The sequence below is a fragment of the Glossina fuscipes genome, unplaced genomic scaffold (genome assembly GCF_014805625.2).
Source record: "Glossina fuscipes isolate IAEA_lab_2018 unplaced genomic scaffold, Yale_Gfus_2 26, whole genome shotgun sequence".
NCBI classification, from domain to species: Eukaryota; Metazoa; Arthropoda; class Insecta; order Diptera; family Glossinidae; genus Glossina; species Glossina fuscipes.
Genome location: NW_023998421.1, coordinates 5,525,353 through 5,549,764, shown reverse-complemented (window position 1 = coordinate 5,549,764; position 24,412 = coordinate 5,525,353). Strand labels below are relative to the sequence as shown.

Sequence of the window (24,412 nt, the reverse complement as noted above, 5' to 3'; positions counted from 1 at the left end):
GTATAGTATATTCTAGTACGAAATACACTATACTGTTGTACAATAATTTTCAGTACAAAATACACTATACTGTATTACAATATATTCTAGTCAAAATAGACTATGCTGTAGTACAATAATTTTCAATACAAAATAGTATATTCTAGTACGAAACACACTATACTGTAGTACAATACATTTTGGTACAAAATACACTATACCGTAGTACAATATATTCTAGTCAAAATAGACTATACCGTAGTACAATAATTTTCAGTACAATATGCACTATGCTGTAGTATAGTATATTCTAGTACAAAATACACTATACTGTAGTACAATACATTTTGGTACAAAATACACTATACTGTAGTACAATACATTTTAGTACAAAATACACTATACTGTAGTACAATAATTTTCAGTACAAAATACACTATACTGTAGTACAGTATATTCTAGCACAAAGGTTAACTTTCATTTTTAGATCGGTAAATATAAAAGTTTGAGCATTCAGTTTTTTGTGGTTTCTATAATTTCCCATTTTCAAACTTTATGTATCACTGTTAACCAAGAGCCCATATGCAGAGTTGCAACTTTCTGACCAAGACTATGTGTGCTTTTCACTGATTGATCTACTGTTAAAATTTCGTGAATATTATATTCGCCTTAAAGTGAATCTACAATGCATGCAACATCGACAACGCTAAAACCTTTTTGTTATAGACGGAACATTGCTCGATCGCAACTATATTGGTATTTGTTCTTAGAAGGCTCTTCGTATTTTTCATAAATTACTGCCGTACTTCTAAACTACTTCGACAACTTTGAAAATAAAAATTAAATTGTTTTACAAAAAGCCATATGAAAGCCTCTTCTATTCCCGATACTTGATGATCAGAGTATTTTTTGCTTTCAAATTCAAAACAAAAAATATCATCATCACCATCATCGTCATTGGCATTATTGCACATCGTTCTTCTCTATATACCATCATAAGCGATATTGCATATCGTTCTGCTCTGCCCATGCATATAAAAAAAAAACGTGTTCAAGTTCGTATAAGTAACGTATGCAAATATTACAACAAGGCATTTTGTTATTTCACTTTTTGAGCATTTTATGGAAATTTTTCAAAATAATTTTTCACCATCAAAGACTTTAATGAAGTAACCGTAGCGTAAGCTTTCAAATTAACAATGTGTATCTTTTAAAATGTCATGGAAAAATGAAATTGAAATGGAAAATAAATTATTCTTATTCGTATTCGTCTAACAAATGTATATAATCCTTTTCATACCTTTTGAAAGTGTTAGGGAGAAGGGAAAAATTATTTTCGATGAATCCATCCAAAATCTTATAATTAACGATTTGTGATAATATTGTAAAATGCTTTCTCCTTTTTTTTATGACCACAAAGAAGGCAGCATAAATAGACTAATTTTATCATATCGTTTGTAAATCGCAAAAGTATGTGCTTGAATATTTATAAATTGTTTTAAAGGTATTAACTCTTCCGTTGTTCATTCGTAGCTGTACCTGTGAAATGTGCAGATTCCCAAACCAGGAAAAGTTTCAATGAGGAAAATCTCGTTACTGGTTTTATTTCAAAAATAAACCTTGAAAGTGACCGGAAGCTCTTCATGCCCGCAATAGTACAAAAAAATAGTACACGTTCCCTTGAAGCCAAAATCGTTTTAAAGCACAAAAAATGGGTTTGAGACGCATTGCTTTCTTTTTTTCTTATTTGCTATGTAAGTATGTTCTCTTGTAAGTAAAACTTTGCATTTTACGAATATTTTTACGATGACATCATTTTTTTCAAATCTCTTACATCGAACCAAGGAAGACGCGTATCGCTTCAAAATCAGGCAAAGAGAAAGTCGGCAAGATCGATATATGTTTGTTGCTATAAATGTTATCTATGAGACTGCACTGTTTTTTGCTTCATTGTCTATCCACTAATTATCAATGGTTTGCAAATAGGGGCAAACAACAAAAGCTTAATACAATTATTATTAATTAGGTTTCACAGTTTAAACGTTAGTATGGGCGCAATTTGCTAACAAATATAACCAAACATGAATCGAAAAAAAAAAAAAAAACAACTGAGGAATATATATTCATCGTGCTGTTGACATGATCAGATTTAATAAAGAGCGATGATCGTTGTACATATAAAGCAGATGTATAAAATTAGCTTCAAGGGAATTTTTCTCTTTTACGCGATAAGTTGATAAGGAAAATATTTCATATCGAAACTTTAAAAATCGAAACTAAGTGGTCTACCTTATAATCAAGAGGACAAGACTCACAGGTTCGAATGTCAGTGTGACAGACTATATTTTGCATTAGGTTGTTCGGAAAGTAATTTCTTTTTTTATGAGGAAAATGAAATGATTTTCTTATAGCGTCATCATGAACGGTCGAATTCAATGAATTAAATCTCTCAGCGATCTCAAGCTATTATTCAACAATTTGCATCAGCGAATGTCTTTGTTTTGCCGTCATCAGTTTCGAGTGACTTTCAAATTTGAAATTGCTGGAATGCAATTATGTAAAACAGTTTTTGCGCTGAATTTTTACCTAATAAGGTAAAATATGTCGAATTTTGAAAGAGTGCCAACCGAAAACTACTATCACCTCTTAAAATATATAAAATGAGTATGCGGTTTAAGTGCCAAGTTGACCGTAAAAAAAATACAATCAAGTCCTGTGTGGGGAAAAAAAAGCGGAATGATTTTCCGAACAACCAAACAGTAACTATTTGCATTATTACTTGGGCTTATGTTTGTTCGTTGTTATTACTTTAAACCTAAAAAAAAAAAAAAATGTTGGAGGTTGTTTACTTTGAACTTTGCTGTCGCTTCTGACCGATACTCTTCATAAGTTTAAACCTTAGACCCGAACTTGTTAATGATTTCAGCATTTGAAAAAAATATATATATTATATGTATATATGTATATATTATAATAAGTGATTATTTTTTCGTTTAACACTTTAATCTCAAAAGTGTTGCTTATTCGTTCGGCTGATTGTATATTGTAGGCAGACAATAATAAATTAATAATAAACATAATTTTTTAATTTCGTAAATGAATGTAAAACAACCGCAACTTTCTTCTTGTCAACCCAATGTTGTTTCGTAGTTATTTTGTACATACGCTTAATTTGAACATACTTTCTAAATAAAACAAGTTGTCTATCTAGATTCTGCGAATTTTTTGATTGCAACATGAAAGGTGACTTGCATCGCAATGTTCTTCTCTCAAACTAACAATGGAAAATCGCATTTACTAAAAAATGATCGCATAGTTATGATATCGCCATAGAATTCTATTAAGCTATTTTTTTATTTACATTATTTTCAGCTAATACGTAACAGCTTCTAAACATTGAAATTAATTTGTATCAGGAGCAGTATTACGTATTTGTGCAATCTACAGCTTACTAGTGTAATAGGCAAAATGTGCGTATATGCACGGATTTATGTTGGAAAGAAGACGAACATTATTCGCGCTTCCAAAATAAAATTTTTGTGTTTTTTTCATATCAGCTTAGAAAATTCTTTCTCGTTAAACTCTTACAAATCCGATACACGTTTCTTATTAACTTTTTTCTATATCGAGGAAATTTCTGAAATTACACTCAAGCGGTAAGTGAATCCCGTCGTTGAAAAATGAAAAAAAATCGAAGATTTCTATTTTGTTTCTAACGTCAGTCTTTTCACCTGTTTGTTGTCGGTGTGTTCGTCGCATTCATAAGCACATGTTCGTCAAAAACTCGAATCTGTTCACACTCCACACTTAGGAAGAAGTAAAAAATTAGAGTTTCACAAAACTAGTTTTAGTTCTAGCAAGTCATTCGGTCGCTTCGGCTTGGCGTAACTTCTTCCCATATCCCCGAATACGCATCTAGGAGATTACGCAGTGCAAAGTACGGTCCTACTTTAATCTTAGAAGTTAAGTAGAATTTTCCATATAACTGCTCATCTCTGTGAAAATTGAAGCCTATTTTCCCGTCTGTCTGTCTGCTGTGCATGTGTTCAAATTACAGGTCGCAACCAAGGGCGAACACTATTGAAAATGATTAGGATTGGATCACTTCCCACATAACGCTTTAGTTTGAAAAGTCAGTATGTATTGAAGGATGGTGTAGGGTGACACTTTCATTGATTGATGAAATTTGAATATTTAATGAATTGATCGAATTTTTTTTTCAACACATTCCAATTTTTTTGTGAAGCAAAGTCTCTTCGTAAAACCAACACCTTCTTCTGGAAAGTGTACGGCTTAAGAAACCTAGCACGTTTACCAATCGAGCAGCGACTCAAATTCCGCTTTGCCAGCCTGTAGATAGGCAAATCTTAACAGATCCTACAAAGCTTATGCACCGTCGAGATAAACACAACGTTTTTCGTTTTTCTTTATAAATTGCATTAGTGCAATTTTTTTGGAGAACGGCATTTACAAAAAATTATGACCTTGCTGCACCTCTTATAAATGGCTACAAGAACCTTTTTTATAAGTTAATGAAAATCCTTGTAATGATAACTTTTAAAATGTGCTAAAATAAAAGAGTTTAGCACCTCCTAGTGAAAATGAAATGAGAGGCGCAAACATAAAATTAAAAGTTTCCTTCATTTCCTGTTTACACACTTGTGCTTCTATCCTATCTTTTTTTTTCTTCATTTATTTATTTATTTTTTTATTTTTTTTGTTTTATATATGCAGTGCAAACATTTACCGTTGCAGAAGTATGCAAACAAGTGCAACCGGGCGGAGCTCATAAAAATGATTTAAGTAGAATTTTAAATAGAAAAAGCCAAATTGCCACTTAAGTCTATGGAATTGTTTGAGAGTCATTTTTAATGACTTGAGAAAAAATGTTTTTTTTGAAAAAACTAGAAAAATGTTTCTCTTTTTTGCACACACGAAATATATTTGTTTTTGTTCCTCCAAACGTAAAGTATAATTGCACTTTACATGCACTTGTAAAAGATTAAAGTTTTGTCAATTTAAGTTAGCAATTTTGGACGCCTACTATCTACAGCGAAAAGACGGAAACACTTTTGCAAAAGAAAACGAGAAGTGCTATGCTGTCAAGCACAATAAGAGGAAGATTTTTACAAATACTATGCTAACAGGATTAAATTTGCCAGCAAATCCGTTTCACTACAATCCAAGGAATTTTATATTCATCAGAGGAAATTACGGATTACATTTAAAAATATTCTTCATTATTGGATGTATGAATTTCGCCACACTGTTTTCTAAGAGAGAAAGAGAAAGAGAGAGAGAGAAAGAGAGTGTAAGTAGCACTGTACGGAGCTTGAAAGTACTGTCTGGCGAAAAGCGCGATTTCTTCTGCTTAATGCGAAGAACTGTGCTGATAAATCATTACGAGTGAATGCGTACAATACAATATCCAAAGCACAAATAACTATTGCGTAAGCTAAGCCAATCGTTAGCGTCAATGGCGGCTCCATTTCAGGGATCAGTTAAGCGTGGTGTAAATGAGGCCACCACTAAGGAATGCTGCCAACAATAATTGCTGCAATCACCAGAAAAGATGGCTGGAATATACCAAAAATTATGATATCACGAACTTTCAGTATACGGATATTCATCCCCATATAATGAAACTCCCTCAGGAAATGTTTACCTTCCTAACCTAGAAAGTTCTACAATCCCCTCTGTTATCAGCAGGTATTACACCATCGAAATGACACGGATTCGCGTAAGAGACTTATTGTTGTTCGGAAAGGGGGATTTTGCGGATAGTCTTCAAAGACCAGCTATTCTCTCCGTACGGAGTTTTTATTATTTCTAAGAGATAGCAAAACTAGTGCCTAGCACTAAGAATGATTTTGACAAGTAAATTTATAACCAACTTTCACTTGTGATAGAGACGTAAATTGCGAAAAAAAATTCGTGGAGACAAACTATTGCACATAATAAGGATCGGCAAATATATATTTATTAGGCGGCAAATTCACAAATTCGTATAATGCTTTAAGCAAAATGTAAATTTTAAAATGCAGATATTTAATATATTTCAATTTATGTTTGGCGGGACTTTGACATTACAACTACGACGACCACATTTACATTCTATTTCTAAAGCTAGATAAATGATGATATCGTGTCATAAACTTTATGCTACAAATAATCCGGTTAGAAGTAAACACAAAACTCAGTAAAATCGCAAAATTTCATCAAGATGGAATATTAATAGAAGTGAGTAAATCTAGTAGTGCTTGACATACTTACGATAGAAATGGATGATGTTTAGTTCGCAAAGTTTTGCTCATCAACTGAATAAGCTATTAAGAACGAGAGTTAAACCTACAGACTGACAAAAATTGAAATTAAATATGTAATTGAAATTTGCTATTAAGAAGTTCGTTAGAACAAAGACAAAGCATTTAAGAAAACCCTTTTTGGTTTGTATATATAGTAAGCAATGGTGCATCGATTGGATGCTAAATTGTTTGATATTTCGTTTGACATTATAGACAAGATTAAAGATCGATAAGACTTATAAGTGAATGCGAATTTTTGCAGAATATCTAATTTTCTTTTTACCTGGAATATTTTCAACCGTTTGAAAGAAGTCTTCACTCACCCAAGTGGCATGATATGCATTGTCTTTTCACACATCTGTCGTAGTCATAAAATGACTTGAAATATTACCCCACAAACCTTAAACATATACGTGATTTCTTTCAATTCGACCTAATAATTAAGGGGAGCTTTCTAATGTAAGGATAATTCTAAATCGTCAAATTCTTTTCCATTATCTAGAAAGAAATGTACTAAAATCTTAGTTTCCTCCTGTACGTGCAAAGATGCCCTTTGGAACGCTTCGATGATGCGCAGTTTAATACGCGTACTAATACTCCTAAGCACTAGATATTTAATCAGCTTAAATTTAATGCTCATCCTAATATTCTCTTATATTGCTCAATCCTAAAGGGTTAGATTTTTAGTCAGCTTAAAAAAAAGAATTTCTCGGAAATTTAGTTTAATTTTATTTCCAGTATCACTAACATATAATGTAAACTTTGCAAAATGATGCTCGGCTTACGAAGAAATAGCCAAATATTTATAGGTGTGTAATATTAAACATTACGTTATACGTGGCAATGTTAAAAACAACAATTAATGGGCTTGAGCTGATTATTAAAGGCAGCATGACCTTTCGCCGTGATAATTTTCTGCCACATGTTGCAAAAGTTATTGAGAAAACGTTGCAAGCACTAAGCTGCTATAGCGTTTTCAATAGACATTGCTCTTTGCGATTATCACGTGTTTCAACCGATGGCTCGCGGCCGCAATTAGCAAAACTTACAATGTTATAACTATATCAAGGATTGTTTGGGAGTAACCTCAAGGAGGACTTGTAAATAGCCTCAAAAAAAGCCAAGTAGTTTTGACCACTTTTGACTGAGACTATATTAAAAAGCGCCCAACTCAAATCGAGTTATAATCCCAGCACTTCCTGTATTAAAAAAAAAAAAAAAAACATGAAAGATTTCTGTAATAAAAGAAAAAATTTCGCTTAAACTTTAACGGAAAAAAGTTAATCACTGAAAGTTTTTAAATCTGCTACTTATCCTAATTGAAGTTTAAATTTACATAAACTAATGTCCTAAAAAAGTAAGGCATGAGTGAAAAGCATAGTGAATTCGTTAAATATATTATTCTCTGCACACATCTTTAAAATCTTATATATATTTAAAAAATTCAGTTATAAGAGAAGAAAAAATGCTAAAGAAAATATTTTATTCACAAAAAGTTCTTCAATAAAGCAACGATTTGCATAATTAGAAACGCAAGGTGTGGTTCGAAACACTTTTGCTTTTCATGATATAATATGGATAGGTTAAAGCATGCTTAAACATGAGCACTCATGGAAACGTGAAAGAATGTACATATTTTATTTAAAAATGCATTTTAATGTTATTACCGTCATCGAGGATGATAATATAAGAGACTTATATTACACGGCTTGCAACACGCAAAAAAACGCTTTGCAAATTTCCATAAAATCATTCTTTTCAATCGACGTGGAATTGTAAGTCAACTTAACAAAGTCCTTCTACTCTTACGTCCGTCCGTCCGTGGGATATTGATACAAATATTATGATTAAAAGCTTCAACTTCGTAAAGATACTCTTTGTAGAAAGCGGTTACGATCCGTCCACAAAAGAAGCTAATGCATATTGAAAAGATAAAATAAATGTTCCCGCTAGTGAAGAAACCATCGATAATCGATCTTGATTTATCGTTTCATACAAATATGGGAATTGAAAGTGAAACTCATTTGCTTTAAATAAATGAGTATTTCCTCAAAGACCCATTCTGCCCTAAGATATGCAACTTTCGTTAAAACGCTCACATTTGTGCTTGAAATCTTCACGGACTTGCCTCACATTTCCCCACATTTACGATTTACCCTATCTTGAGTACCCAAATTTCATAATAGGTCCATGAAAATGTTGAGACTACATAACAATTTGATTTAAACATTTTAAATATTATTCTGATGTGCATGTTTCATTCGACTACTCCCTGAGCTTATTTACACACGCTATCACTAATTTAATATAACTAACTCAGTCCGAAAGAATGATATTTGATTAGATTGATATTAAAACATTTCAAGTGTTTAAATGGTTTTTTAAAAATGTAAATAGAATTACATTTAAAAATTACGACAACAAAAAGCAACGTATGTCTGTGCATATATATGCATATATAAATATACAGCAACAATAAACAAAACGTAAAATTTAGGTTATAAGTATTTCCGCTGTTTGAAAACAAAATTAGAGAGTAGAGACAATCAACGGTAGCAGACTTCTTATATGTAACGTGTGTGTATCTATGTGTATGTATGTATGTGTGTGTGTATTTGTGCATGCAAGAGTATGGTTGTAAAAATGTAGTAACGCTAGAATGTTGGAGTTAATGTCAAGCCAAGCAAAGGTGGTGGTTGTTTTTGTGGGTTTTCTTTTTAGATACAAACGACACCAAAGATAAAGGGAAAGAGCACACATTAATAAAAAGCAATAACAGCGACAACAACTTCGTATGAATGTAGTAATAATAATAATAAAAAAAAGCACATATACACACACACATATATATATATATGTGTATATATATACGCGTGCATACAAATAAGAGTAAGTAATAAACCGAAAAAAAAGCGAAAATAAATAAATAAATAAAATAAAACGAAACGATACGATGCGATACAAAAGGCACCTGCCTGCCTCTTCAAATAATAATAACGGGTGGGTACCGCGACTCGCTCCCCACTGTTACAAACAAGCACACAACATCATCAAAGCACCAAAAAATAAAAAAAACAACAAAAAAATAAACTGACTCGGGGTTAGTCACACACGTACGTACACATGTACACACATTGTCCATGCAATTAAACATCAACCAGCCGGCCAGCTAGTTAGTTAGTTGGTTGCTTGGCTGATTGTTTATTTGTTTGTTTGTTGTTTGGTTGTTTAGTTGCTTGATCGCACGTTGATTTACTGAATGAGTACAACAATACAAGTACATAAACAGAACGTATACATGCTTTTTAAACATAAGTGACTTGTATTGTACCAACAATATGCGAATATGTCTTCTTATCTGCAATACTTGTTGATATTATTACTTCTCTCGCTTATTCTCTTTCTCTCTCTCTATCTCTATTTTATTTTGTGTTTTCTGTTTCTCTTTCTTGTCATATAAACAAAAAAAAAAAAAAAAAAAAATTGTAATAGCAGAAAATCAATGAAAGAGCGTATGTACAATAAAAATAAGACAATAATAACAACAATAGCAATGTATGCAGCAGAAGAATATACCGTAAAAACAAATAAAATGGGTACAAATAAAAAAATGAAAAAGAAAAAAACTAAAACAAAAAAGAACTAAAAATACGAAATGGAGTTAACTAAGCAAGTAAGAAAGTTTTATATGTCTTTTGGCGAATCTTGACTACCCCCACACTATTGTAAACAACTAGTGTACATAAATTTTAAAAATTTTCATTAACTACGGCCGATCGTGATCATTCTTAGATTGCTATTTCTTCTGGCCCTTAGAAAGATATCTGTACAAATTTTTTAATTAGTGGATTGATGGTTTTTAGGTTTCATTGAATTCAATATGTCCATTCATTCTTAATTTAAGAACTCGAATCTTTCATCATTCCAAAATTCCAGATTACTTTAAACAAGTTAAAGTCCGGCCCCAAATATGTTGAACTTTCTAAAAGAATCTCAAGTTTTGAATCATATTAAAATTTTATTTTAAATTGTAAATCTTCTGGGCTTGTGCACTTTTACAAAGTCACTTAGCTTAGTCTTGCAGCTATAACCTTCCACGTTCTTTTTCGTTCGCTTATAATAATAAATAGTCAACCGGGTCATCAGCCGGGTATACAAAGAATCGCGATTAACAATTAAATGGTCGCGGGTTCAAATCTCAAATGCAATACAAGCGAGCATATCATCTAAGTTATCCGGCAGCCCTTAAATCCATACTTTGTAAATTTATTTACGAAATAAATAGACAATAAATAAATAGTTATAAATAAACAAATAAATAATTTGCACTACATTCAGAAAACAGGGAAAAGGACAAACCAGGATATGGATGAATGAAAGAATTCAATTCAGACCCTAACGTTCATAGACTATATTTGAAGATATTTCTTATGGCGAATATATAAAAATATTGTTTTTGCCCATTTCTGGATCTTATACCGATCTGTACATGGCAAGCTTTTGACAATGGATTATAATGAGGGGACAGCAAGAACAAAATTCATATGTAATGGAATTAAACGCGAAACGTTAATTAGGGAATTTCAACGGGACGGGTTGGAAGCTTGTCTTACTTGAGCTACCGTATAGCGAAGTAGTTAAGAAGTGCGGCTAGCAAAAGGGCACACCCACTTCGCCTCCTTAACCCTTTGGGTAGAGCATATTTTAATTATGTTTTGTGTAGGGTGTATCTATAATAAGCTTTCGAATGCCCTCTCTCTCTCTTTCTCTCTCTATCTCTCTCTCTCTCTCTCTCTCCCCTTCTCTTTCTTCACTTTCTAACGATAAGAATGTTTCACCTGTGGAACACGTTCCCTGAGTAGGTTGCTCACATTAAAGCACAAGAATGAGTACCGTCGGCTGTAATTTATATACAAAATATTTTCAAACTTCGTAGGGGCGGTCTATGGATCTTAGTATTGAGCAAGTGAGGTTACTCGATAGCAAATAAATGAAAAATTTTTCACCCGATCTCTGGAGAAACGCATACTTTATCGACAGCTGTAAACTGTTCACTCATTATAGCGAACCATAAATCGGCCTCTGTTGACTTCTAAATTGTCAGCAATTGTGTGCGGACTTATCTTGGCGATTTAATATGTAAATCTAAACTAAGAACAAATGCGTCAGCTTTCAGCTTGTCATTTAAACTCTAACTCGCGCCCGCTTTAGCAATACATCCATAACACACGAACGGTCAAAGAGACCATCTAAGCTCTGCCGAATCAAGATCATACGAGATAATCCAACTTATTATTGGTGATATGAGATTTAAAAAGCTTACTTCGGAGAGCTACCAAGGAAACAACAAAATCCATTTACCTCTATTCCCCTGTAGTGATTATAAAAATTCAGAAAAATTATATGTGGTGAGTGAGTATTAGTTTTGCTTTCGAAACAATAATAGAAGCGACTAAAAAGATAACATCAAAGGAGAGCTATAAAAAATAAATAAAGAAGACAAAACGAAAAAAGAAAAACGACTCGTCTCCCTATTCGCATTCACGCACACCAAAATCACTTTGAAAAAGGGCAATGAAGACTTGTAGGTATGCCGCTCTTAAGCTAATTTAAAAAAAAAAAAAAAACGCACATTTTCTCTTCGCTTGATATCCTTCCCTTTTTGTTATTTAATTACAAAATTCGCTTATTAAAAATTTCGTATAAATAATAAAAATCATTTTATTGGAAAAATTTCCGAAACTTGAAAGAAAAAAAAATTTTTTTTTTCTGTTTTTTTTTAGATTTTATATAACTCCTCGCCTCCTCATACCTACTCGACTTGCTTCGACAATCAAACTAAATAGTCCCATGCTTTCATACGAAGCATGAATGCTGTGAGTGTACAGTGTACATTTTGTTTCATGCAGGCAGAAAACAACAAGAAAAACTATAAAAGCACAACACAAACATGAAAAAAAAAAAAAATAAACAATAAAAACAGCTTACAGCTGCTTGTTGTAGACGAGAAAAAGAGAAAAAAAAAACAAACAAACAAACAAAAAATCCACATGGTTTATTTAGGCTCTGTCTCCTTTCGCGGATTTTACGATGTCTAAAGGTGCTGATTATAATATGGGGTTGACGTGAATGTGTGTTAATTTTTCTTATTCATTTTCTCATTAAAACGTAAAGGGATACCACTTAAGCACGTTGTTTTTCGGTAATTTGGCATAAAATATTTATACCCTACTCTCCTAACGGCATTAGATTGATGCAATACTTATTTCGCGAATTTTGAATGGCGGTTCAAAAAGAAAATACAATAATTTTTAATTACATTTCATGTTCGGAGGAACAACAGTTTGAAGAGCTTTCCCAAAAACTTGATCTGAAAGATGCAGCTCTTGAAAAAACTGCATTTGGAAGAGCATCGGCGGTAAAAACCGAAATCAAAGGAAAAAGTTTATATTTTCGCCCAAAAGATGCCACCTCAAGTAATAGATAAAAGTTTTTACTCATTTTATTAATTAAGGACTCAGCAGTAGGCCTTGCCAGCCGATTTTTAATTATTCACCGTAAATATTTGTACCAATCTTTAAATGCATGTCTGTCAAAGGCAGTAAGGCAATTGCAACGTTTCGCCTATCACGGCCCGATCGACCCATTTTCAAATTTAATCTGAAAATCTTCGTGTATAGAATTTAGCGTGTAGTTCGCCTTTACCGTACTTTGTTTTGCTCTTCCTTTCTCTTCTTTTGCACAAACATACGATTAACTTAGTTTAGAATCTTACGTGTATTGAGAATATATTCATTCTAAGAGGTTTTCGATGAGTATTTCCCCACACCACAAGGGAAAGGACGCGTTTCGCAATTGGATCATACACAAGAACTAATCAACTCGCGAAAAAAAAGCTCTCCGCAAATGCCCTAATTGCGTTTTACTGGTTGGACGGCTCAAATTCCCTCTCTAATAAATGCCTCAAGGTTAAAGCATTTTTTCTGTATGCTTTCAGGGGCTTAGCAGCCTTCTTTTATAATAGAATTGATATCGGAGCGTTTTCTTCAATACACCAAAACTGATACAAAATCAGAGCATCTATAAAATGAATTAAGATTTCTTTCTTTTATGACAATCGATCGATCACGATCCCAAAATGTACCATAAAGCTAACAAGATAAGATCCGACAAAAATGCAGTCCCCCTCTTTTTCAAAAGCTTACCCAAAGCGTAAAGCTTCACGACTCGAATTCCCATTCCACTGTAATATGTAACAAGATTCGACGAAAATGCTGATCCTTTTTCAAAAACTTATGCAAAATTAGGTTAGACGTAAACTTCATAGCTCAGCTTGGCAATCCAGATTGCGTTTTTGAGTCATAATTTTAATATAAAGCAGGACTTGACGAAAATGCTAAATCTCTTTGAAAAGCTCTCACAAAATTAGATCAAAAGCAAACTCCATAACACGGACTTCGACTTCAGGTTTGCGGGTTTGCTATTGAATCGCAAAATAAATATAAAACAAGCTTGGATTACAAAATAAACTGATGGGGGTTGGAGCGAGTGTGAAATGAAAAGAAAAAATGTAGATTTTTAACATTCCCCGTACTTTCTGATCAGAATGCACACTTACGATTTCCAATGCATTTTCTTAGTGTTACGCAAAATGCCAAAAGAAAAAAGGCAAAAAGAGAAAAATGAATATGTCCTCCGATTATAATAATAATTTTATGTTTTTTCTCTTTATAGCACGGTCATAAACAAAATTACAGATTTTTTCAATTTTTCAGTCTGCGGTTCATTGCTTTCACCCAAATCGACAACCATTAAATTGTGTGTCACAGCACAACATTAATTTTAATAGAATGTATTGCAAAATATTTTTCCCTTCATTTTTTCATGTTGGTGTTGTTGTAAATTGCAAACTAACTCGAACCGTTTACGAAATTTCCTTTAACACTTAAACATTTTTATTTGCACAAGAAAACAAAAAAAAAAAAAAAAAAAAAAATGAGGAAAACAAATTGTTATACAATTGTATGAGAACTATGGGACACATACAAGCAATCGTAGACGCTATTAGTGACGTTATAGTGTATAATGTAAAAAAGTTTTATTTGATTTTTCATATAACATATTTAAATTATCAATTAATATATATTTATATTCTTTTTGTATGCAATTACCTATGCAGGCATCTTGTAATTATAATGCATGTGTGCAAGCATGCTTTAATAAAACGATGTGCATATGCCAATGAATGTATGCATCTAGAATTAGTATTCTCTTGTTAATTTCTCATTAAAATAAAAATTGCAAAAAAAAAAAAATATATATATATATAAAAATGAAATGAAATAAAATAAATAAATAAGTGAATAAAAAAATTAAAAAAAAAAAAAGGTTTTTCCCAGTGTTATCTATCTATATTAAGTCAGATTGCTTTAGAAAAAACAAAGTAACCATAAGGTCGTAAGGAAGTCCTCCTTTCTTCCTCTTTTTGACTAAAGTTTTCGATGCAATGGCTTCGGTTAGCTGAAATCAAGATATTTGATGGATATAAGCTCTCCAATATTTGCACTGCTTTTGTTAAGTAAATTTTAGCAATCGGTGGCGTCTGAATTCTAAATGAAAATCTTCTTTACTTTATTTCTTTTGCAAAACTAATCTCTTTTAGCCCTCAGTTAATTGAGGGAAAGCTCAGACTCTCGAGTATTTCCATTGTTTTCGCTAGGCGAACGTTAACCTCTCGAAAGCAAATATAAACATATGACTTTGTAAGCCGATTCTTCAGAGAAGCCCCAGTGGTTCTTGATAAATGCAAGCGTTTTTTATCTCATTTCATTTTTCTTTCGTAGGACTAGAGATTTTAAAGATATTCTAAATTGAGTTTTATATCACGCTTCCCCCAGACGACAATGTTCTAATGGAAGCTTCCAAAATACAAAAAATAGCTAAAGAGTTTTGTTTTCAATTTTTGGAAAATGCTTTGATATGAATTTCAGTTTTCGCAAGAATTTCGTAATAGAGGTGCGATTATCGGTTCTGATAAAATGTTGATTAATCAAATATTTGCTGACGTCAACGTGCCGTGGCTGATTTATATGAATTGCCAATAATACCTCTATCAAAACAGAAATTCGTAAACCTCCAAGACGAATAAATTCATATGTCGATATATATTAATTTTATGCAATAGATGAGATGAAAATGGATGAAATTCTCCCCCCCTTTTTTTTTGTTCATATTTTATAAATTTTTATGTGGACTCAGATCAAGCATAATATTTCAATATAAAGTAACTTATGAACACGTATAGCAAGCATTAAATGCCCATATATATTCTTTTGATCAAGTCGACCTAATGCTTATGGATGCTAAAAATGAAATGATGAAAATAATATATATACTAATATATAAACGCTTCGTTCAATAATATTTTTGCGCAAAACTTGACTCATTCGAGATCTACCCGCTATAATATTTATTTTTCTCTTTTTTAATGTTGAATGAAAAATACAAAACGAAGCGATCAAACGACAGACATACCGTAAAAAATCATAATAGTTTTTATAACAAAACAAATTTTGTTAAGCAATAAAGTTAGTTTAATTTTATTATATTTTTACTTCATTTCGTTTATTATGTTTTCGACTACTTGCGATTTTTGTTTAAGAAAAGTTTAATAATAAAAGTTTATGATTTTTAAAATCAAACACTTGCAAACATTTAATTGGATATTTGATGAAATTTTTTTTAATTAACAATTAAATTAAATTTTTAATTTTCACAAATCATCACTTATTTGTTTGAGAAAACAATTTTTTTTTTTTTTTTTTTTTGCACTTTTTGATAATTTTAACTTGTGTATTATTTAATTTAAGATTTATTTGCACTCTAGATGGAGGTAAATTTTTTTTTCAAAAATTCCTTTGACAGAAAAAGCACTCGAAAAAAAAACAGAAACTTTTTTCTTTTATAGCTAATTTAATTCATTAAGAAAATAATTTCACACATGACTTGTTTTTCTCTTTTATTTTTATTTATTTATTTATTTTTTTTCCTTTTTCGCTACTTTATCAAATGAACAAGAAATCAAATTCTCTTGAATCTATATATTTTTGTTTTTAACTTTTTTTAAAATTTTTTTCGTTAACAAATCCTTTAGCCGTTTTCCACAACCATTCTCAATGAATATCTCTGCGTAACTGAACTGATGTTACGGAAAGTCTTAATGCATTTTCATTGTTTAGTTTCAAACGAACGGCGAAATATCTTTTTCATACGAGCGCATATACAACGAGTGAGTTCTGTATCTCTCTCTCTCTAGTGAAGATAGAAGAAAATATAATATGAATAATATATAAAGACAGAAAGGTATTCATTCTCTCTCAGTTCTTACGGATTCCCACTCAAAGCGAAAATTGTTTGATTTGAAATTCGCCTTTTTTGCATTGACTTAAGTTTGTTTTAGTTTCTTTCGCTTGTTGGTTATTTTTCTATGCATTTTATTTATTTTATTGGTTTATGTAGTTTTTGTTTTTTTTTTTTTTTTTTTGAACTTTCATTTGCAGCCTTTGTTGGTAATTTCTGTTCTTTCATTCCTTCTTAGGCGGCGATTAATGAACTTCGCATTCTTTTTTTTTTTTTGTTTTTTAATATATTGCCCTGTGGCGTATGTTTTATGTTTCTTTTTGGTTTGTGTTGATTTTTGTTTTTGCGTAAAATGTTTTTCTCTATTTTAAATGTTAATCCCTTCTTTTGAAGTATTAAAAAAAAATTTTTCCAGTCTAGAAAAGATTATTCGCTGTTTTGTAAACAAAAGAAAAGTCCATTGTGAGTTTGAAGCTCCTTTTCTGGGCCATAGTAAACACTAAGGCAAAAACAAACAAAATTTTAAAACATATCATAACGAATATCTGCGGGTGAACATTGTTAACGTAAACTTGGGATTATGTACCCAGGTATGATGTATAGGCTTTATAAAATGTAACATGGGTTTTCTGCCCATTTCAACTCTTTCGGGTGCTAAACGTTGGACTGGCTTTTTTACCCTTTTTCTTTCGTTTTGATACCATATGTAAGCATAGGGCGAAACAGTCGAAATTTTTATTAAAATTTTCGAGATTGCTTCGCCCGTTGAAAAAGTAACCGTCTGACATAGTCAAACGTAAAAATGAAAAAGTTGTTCGCGTGAGCAGTCGAGCAGGTTCAAGTCCCACTACAGTAGAGTTCGCTTTTGTCGTAGAGTAATAAGTGAATGCTCAGGCGGTAAATGTATAGCAAGCTAAGTGCTTACGACAAGATAGTCGAACTAAGCTCCGACGAGGTTAACATTAACAAACATAGCACTTACCCATTGCGGACACAACCGGATGGAAAGAAGTAGGATAATAGGAAGAGTTCGTATTACAAGAATAGAGGACGTAGGTAACTCTATATCATTTAGACTACGCCTTTTTCTAATATATTCAATTATCAAAGGTTGGCATCCTATCAATGTTATATTAATCTGTTAGAAGGCATGCAAAAGCAACGTTTATTGTTTGCACTGCACGCCATTAGATGAAACCGCATTTTAGTCATCTAAATATTGTTAAATTTTGCTGCTGAGTTTGTTGCTGCCGTTGCCGCAATTGATGCTAATATTACTGCCAAACAATTTTTTTTCTCATTTGTGTTTTTTATTTTCGTTAGTTAATGTAAATTAGTTGATAATTTCGTTGGTAACTAATAACGGATTAGAAATAAAAAAAATGAATAGATACCTTGTGCCAAAAGTAGATGTCACTAGTAAAAACGATTTTGCGACGAGAATCGTTAGCTTCTTTTAACCAACTACCACGGATTACTTTCTATACTATATAAAATTATTTCTCACTTCCATTACAGTTCGACGCAACTACCACGGATTAATTTCTATACTATATGAAATTATATTTTAGGGGCAATAAATTTTATTACTGCTGTAATTAAATCAAAAGAAATAATAAATAAATACATCATTTTTCGATACACGAGCTTATTTTACTTCTGCTACAATAATTATTGCGGTTCCAAAAGGAATTACAATTTTTAGTTGATTAGCTACATTACATGGCACTCAAATCTCTTAGGGGCCTATATATAATTTTTTTGAAATTCAGTTTGGTCTTTACTGAAATATCGTTAAAGCCTGGCTTACTTTCATCTGAACATTTTTATAAATCGTTGCAGGTATTCAGGAAAGATACATTAAATCGCATAGAGGGTTTTGTACTAATTACTGTGTCAGCTTCAGTCCCATGCTACTTAAACGATTCTTCTACTCTTTCTAACATTGAATTTATCGCCATTCGGTTGTCACTAGCGAAAAAGCAGTTTTCCTACATTTCCCCAAATGCAGATATTTCAATCTACATGGCACATGTCGCCCTCATCATAGGGGTTATCAATAAGTCCAACGAATATAATCATTATCCTACGAATATATACGAATGGCTGTGTAGTTCCTAGTACCACATCTGATAGAGCTGAACTCTTTCTTAATGAACTATTTGATAGTAACTTATTGCAATATGACTGTATAATTCTTTGTTATGGTTTATGATGTGTTTAGTGAACTTATGTTATGCAAGACGGTCTACAGAGTCACATTGTCAATGTTTGTAGTACCCCCGGGAATACTTTAACACGCTTAAACAAGTAAAAAACGACTTGAGATGGATTTCTCGAAAATTATCGTTAGCTTATATACAAGAAGTGGTTGCCAAGATTGAACGAAAATCAATTTGCTCTAAGTACACCATATATAGTGCCGCACCTGTCGAACATCCCATCATACGTATTCCAAATAGAATCTTTAGACAATATGGCAGCCCCTAATGCATACCTGTCTAATCTAAAAGCCATGTTCACACGTCATTTTTGAATCCTTGGCCAAATCTATCCTTTTTTAAATATAACTGGAAAACTTTATTAGGAAACAGTTTACAATTATAGTTTAAACTTTCCTTTCTAAAAGAGTTAAAAATAGAAACTTTTTTAAGTTTGCAAGTTTTGGCAAGAAAAATAGGTGCGACATGTATTTTTCATATCTGTGCCACAGAAATTGCGAAAGGTAGCGTCCACAAAGCCCATACAATGCTTTTACATGTGGCGACACCGTTCGCATTTAATTCCTGGAATACCACGTAAAATAGTCCTTATAGTGAGAAATTGAAGGTTTTTATTTCGCTTTAATAGGTTTTTCATGTGGACAATGGGATAGGTGCTTTCTCTTTATATATATTTTGAAAGCATTTCAAGCGCATTGCAATTTCCTACAAGAAGCAAACATTGGTGTGAAAAAAATCGAAAATTCACAAATTTTCTTAGAATAAGTTATCGATTACATGAATTATTGCTTACGTAAATGTCTTTATCAGTGCACTATGATCGGTGACTGTTGTACGAATGAGACTATGATGAAGACTTTTACGGGCCTTCATTAATATACATTGTTTTCCAATCTTTCAGCTGATAAGATTGCGATTTATGTAACTAAGAAGTTCATTCTTACATTTTTTATACTCTACACCACTTGTGGTGCAAAGTCATATTGAGTTTGTGCGGGTATATGCAACACACAGTAGGGCTTGATGTAGACACATCTTTTTATAAAACCGATCGTTCCAGAAAGTGATTCTGTTTACCCGTCCGTCCGTCTGACCGTCTTGCTTTCTTGTATTCAAGCTACAGGTCACGATTTTTGAGATATTGAGATAAATTTTGATATACGGACATGTTTTTGCCCAAGAACGAATGCTGGTAAAAACAGTTCAGATCGGATCAATTTTTCGGTCAGATTCCTTATAATGCCTTATTTTGAAAAACCGTTATATGAATAACTGCACTAAGCAAAGTGGTGTAGGTTATTTAATCATGCGCCGTGTCCCACAATGTGTTTTTACCTGCTTTCATATTGGGCCCTGAAAGCAGTTTGATCTTGTCACTCCGATATCACTCAAATGGGCATCAAGGTCCCAAAAGTACTATATTTTCTTAATCAAGATAAAACAATAAAGTTCACCATATCCATTCGAATCTCAACTTAAGAAGTATGTTCATACATAGAAATCAAAAGATAGTTTCGAAATTAATGTGATCTACGCCAACAATAGCGAACTATACATAAGCATCAAGTAGGAATAAATGCTAACCTGCACTATATGCACTGTTTTCTATTGCATCTTGAGATTTCTTTCGAAATGATTTGCATTTGTTAATTATGCTGGACCTATTTTTTTTTTTTGCTCCCCTGTTCAAAGCCAATCATAATGCCTTAAGTTTCTGCCGTTTGTTAAGTGGCATCTTTACATTATCCCTTTCTGATATTACATATGGATTTTTAAGAAAACATTTTTTTTAATACATTATGTAAAAAAGGAAGATGAAAAAAACGTATATATAATATAATAATAAGCATTTCAATCCGTACATTCACTTAATACAGTTCTTTTTATAAAAAATGCTTTGGAAAAATAAATCTTCAAAGTATAAAAAATAAAACATAAAAAAAAAAAAACAAACGCTTCCGTATATTAGGGCTTACGACATCGCACCCAATAAACACTAAAGTACTTCGTTGCGCATTTATCGTATTTAAAAGCAAGAAGGAAAAAAAAAACAGCTGTTCGTACCGCAATCATTTTCAATAACTCTTCTCTGAAATGCTCTCAAGCACGTAACAGACAACACTAATACCAATGCAATCGTAAACGAACGCACAACCGCAGGCAAACGTATTCTTGTTGGTATCTTTAAAGTGTTTTTGTGCATTAAATAAAATACTCTGTCTGATACAATGCCGTTAATCAACATGTAGTCACGTTTGAAATGAAAAATGAACAAAATATGCCGTACATATATATATTTTTGTCTATGAGAACTACGTCTTAACGGCTTCCGTACTATATATACAATTTGCGGTTAAACTTTATTGTAAAAGCATTCCCTCTCAAAGTATGAGCAAGCAAGAGATGACTTTTACCGGCTTTTGCAATCAGTCAATAAACGGTTGTTTTCTTGTTTTTTTTTTTTTTTTGCTTTTCTTTTCTTTTTGCTTCATTTCATTTCAATTGAAAAGCTTTTGCTCGGAAAAGCTTCCTATTTTGTTTTTAAAATCGCTCAAGTTTCCTATGAGTTATAAGTTTTTATAGAGCAAATATTATTATTCGACCGTTATATTTAAATTGTCAAAAGTTCCTACATTTTTTTCTTCTTTGCACGATACATATAAAACTAATGTAGTAATAGTAGAGAAATAAAAAAGGTAGGAATGCATAGAACATTGTTTCTAGATATGAATCCTGTGTGCGGATAATATATGAATGCAAAATATTTTGGAATGATGTACGGTTCAAATGTTGAACAATCTTCTTCTGCATTAGTATGCAGAAGTAAGTACCCATAATCACTTCGGAATTAATCATTGCAAACAATGCAAGTGTTCTTTGAGAGAATTAACTACTTTTGCAATAAACAGTTAACGTAAGTATCGAAAAACTGTGGTCTATCTCCGGCCGTTCGATTTTTTTGGATATTCGCAGCCTGCTTGCATTTTCCCATACTTGTATGAAAAGATTTTATTACTAACACATATACAGATGGATCGATTTACCATTTATACATTATATATAGGGGTAGTGAATAAGATGAAGAAGCGGAGAATGATCCCGATGAAACAAAACAGCCTTCACAGAGACAAGAATGCGTTCCGTTGAACGAACAAGGTTAAATAATGGTAGGTAACTGCAAAAGAAAAAAAAAAAAAAAATAGGCCGCAAAGAAAGAGGAGGAAAAGTACTAGAAGATAGAGGATAGAAAATGTACACAAATGAGAGCATAAAGAGACAGAAAGCAATCGATACAAATGGATGCCCAAGCAGGATTGTCAGAAGATGATAAACAAAAACGCATTGCATACGTGAAAGGAGACAAATGATAGGCAAAAAGGAAAATGCAGGGAACAATACAACCGAGAAGAAGATCGATAGGAAGCAACAGGACGATAGGGAGCACACTGGCGACAAAAGTGACGCTAACGGTAAGAAAATATATGCGGATTTAAACGATCTTCAATATGATGAGAATGTCAGAGATACATACCATATTTTTCCATTCCAATTATGGCTTACGAAGACAAAGCAAATGAAAATTTTGTAACGTTTCTTGCTACCTTCCAAGTACAAAAATATTTCAATGCAATAACCATAAACTTTCCAATTTCAATTGTATAAAGTAACTGGTCTGCAAATTAATCGTGTACAGTCATTAAGTGGATTCATCTTCGCGAACATTTAAATACAAATATTAATATTAATAATAGCTTCCCGTGATTAAAGCTACTGTGGCCATTTTGTTACAAAATGCTCTCTTTTGCAGCTCTTGACAAGGTTCGTATCACTAGATCGTAAACAGAGTAGATTTTATTTATAATTTTTAATATATTCACAACTAAGTCATTATTACAAAAATCTTGACTTGAATTTTGTTTTCGGCTGACCTCGACTCTCTCAAATAATTTGCTTACAACGTAGTTATCATTACCGAAATTCATCGCGACATTCTCAATCTGTTAGCCCGTATTTTGCGCTAAATTGCTGTCAATCGTTGTTAATCTTTTTTTCATGCACTTGGTTTTTCCCTTCTTTAGAATTTAGTTTCTTAGAAAACCGGCCAATCTTCATGAAACTCAAACCTTGAAAATCATTTTTGTAACAATATCTTTATCATCTCAATATTAAGGACTCTATGTTTATTACAGAACATAGCAACCATAATCTTTTTGAAACTCATTTCAATAGGTGGAATACCCCTAAGTCAAATGCATGCAAAAGAAGAACCCAGCAAATAATTTTATGTCAATGTAGAACTACATTTACGGGATGACTCGATTTCTTAGACATATCATATAGAATTCTAAGCATAGAAACCCAACGCGATTTAGGAATTGATGTGGGAGACTCTATTTACCCTTGCAAATCATATTCAATCATGGTAAACTACTAGCATTGCATAAATTTGTACCTTTTTTTAAGCTTAAACGACATAATTTCGATTCACATTCTTTAAGTTATACCAACGTTGGGGGTATCTTCAGCTTGGTTTTGAAACGACATTTTTTGTATTTAATTGAAAGAGGAACTATAAGCATGGTATTTTTTTAATATTTGCTTAGCAAGTAGCTAATAAAATATCTGGTACATTTGTTACTGAATTTTTTTTTTTTGGGGGGGGTTGGGATTGGGGGAATGTTAACCATAATCTCGTACTAAACGAAAGCTATTTTCATAGCAAACGTTTTATAATTTTAGTAAGTCGTTTAATAATTTTTTAAAATTTTTAATATTTCACTACGTTCACGAATATATATATTGTTCCAAGCCTGTGTACATCATAATAAATTTTCTCTTTTTCACAAATTAAACCCAAGCGAGGCATAAAGAATAGAAAGTCCAAACCGTATACTTTTTTTATATTAGCAATTTTCCCATAACCAACACTAAATACCATATTTAAAATTATTACATTTCATGTCAATAGCATGTGCGCCTCCATTTCAGCATCTCAACGCTGCAGAAAAAGAACATAAATTATCTAAATTCGTTAACGCGGAACACTTGAAACCACTTAATTTATGTATGCAACAAAAGACTTAAGATGATACTGTAGAAGAAAATTTTCAAAGAAAGCAACTTGAAGCGTTTTCATCATTACAGTCTTCAACTAAGTTTTGCGAAATAATGTTTGCATTTTAAGTTTTTTTACTCCAGCAAAATAAAACACCATAAGACATCTTCTAACAGCATATAAATTACACGCTAATGAAATGTAAACAAAAAAAACTTTTTTCTCAACTAAGATAATAAATCATAGGACAATAACGGATAAATAATTAATGGGAAAGGGACAAAATAAAAGTAAATGTCAACATGGAAACATGCAACAGAATGCGAAATTTTTCATTTAAATTTTAGTTGCCAGATCTACGAACATCAAACTCTTTTTGGTTTAGCTATAAATTGGGCAAAGCATATAATTTAGTTACAAAAAACTATTGCGCCGGCTTCGAAGTAAACGTTCCAATATGTAATCAAAGTTCACTGGGAACGTTCGGTCTT

At 32.1% G+C, this 24,412-nt stretch overlaps 1 protein-coding gene across 6 annotated transcripts in view; it reads right to left on the bottom strand.

The window, feature by feature from the left end:
- Positions 1 to 24,412, bottom strand: part of LOC119635276 (dual 3',5'-cyclic-AMP and -GMP phosphodiesterase 11) — a 140,554-nt gene that overhangs the window by 59,275 nt on the left and 56,867 nt on the right. For 2 of the 6 annotated variants that reach the window (XM_038029995.1, XM_038029996.1), the window contains exon 1: positions 15,819 to 15,888. The exons of 3 other annotated variants lie outside the window; for them this stretch is intronic. Coding sequence is in view for 1 of the 3 variants with exons in the window: in XM_038029997.1 (XP_037885925.1) it covers positions 15,819 to 15,831 (13 nt within the window). In the remaining 2 variants the exon portion in view is untranslated. Of the gene's footprint in view, positions 1 to 15,818; positions 15,913 to 24,412 lie in introns of those variants that run through there. One more of the 6 variants, XM_038029997.1, reaches the window with a different exon arrangement.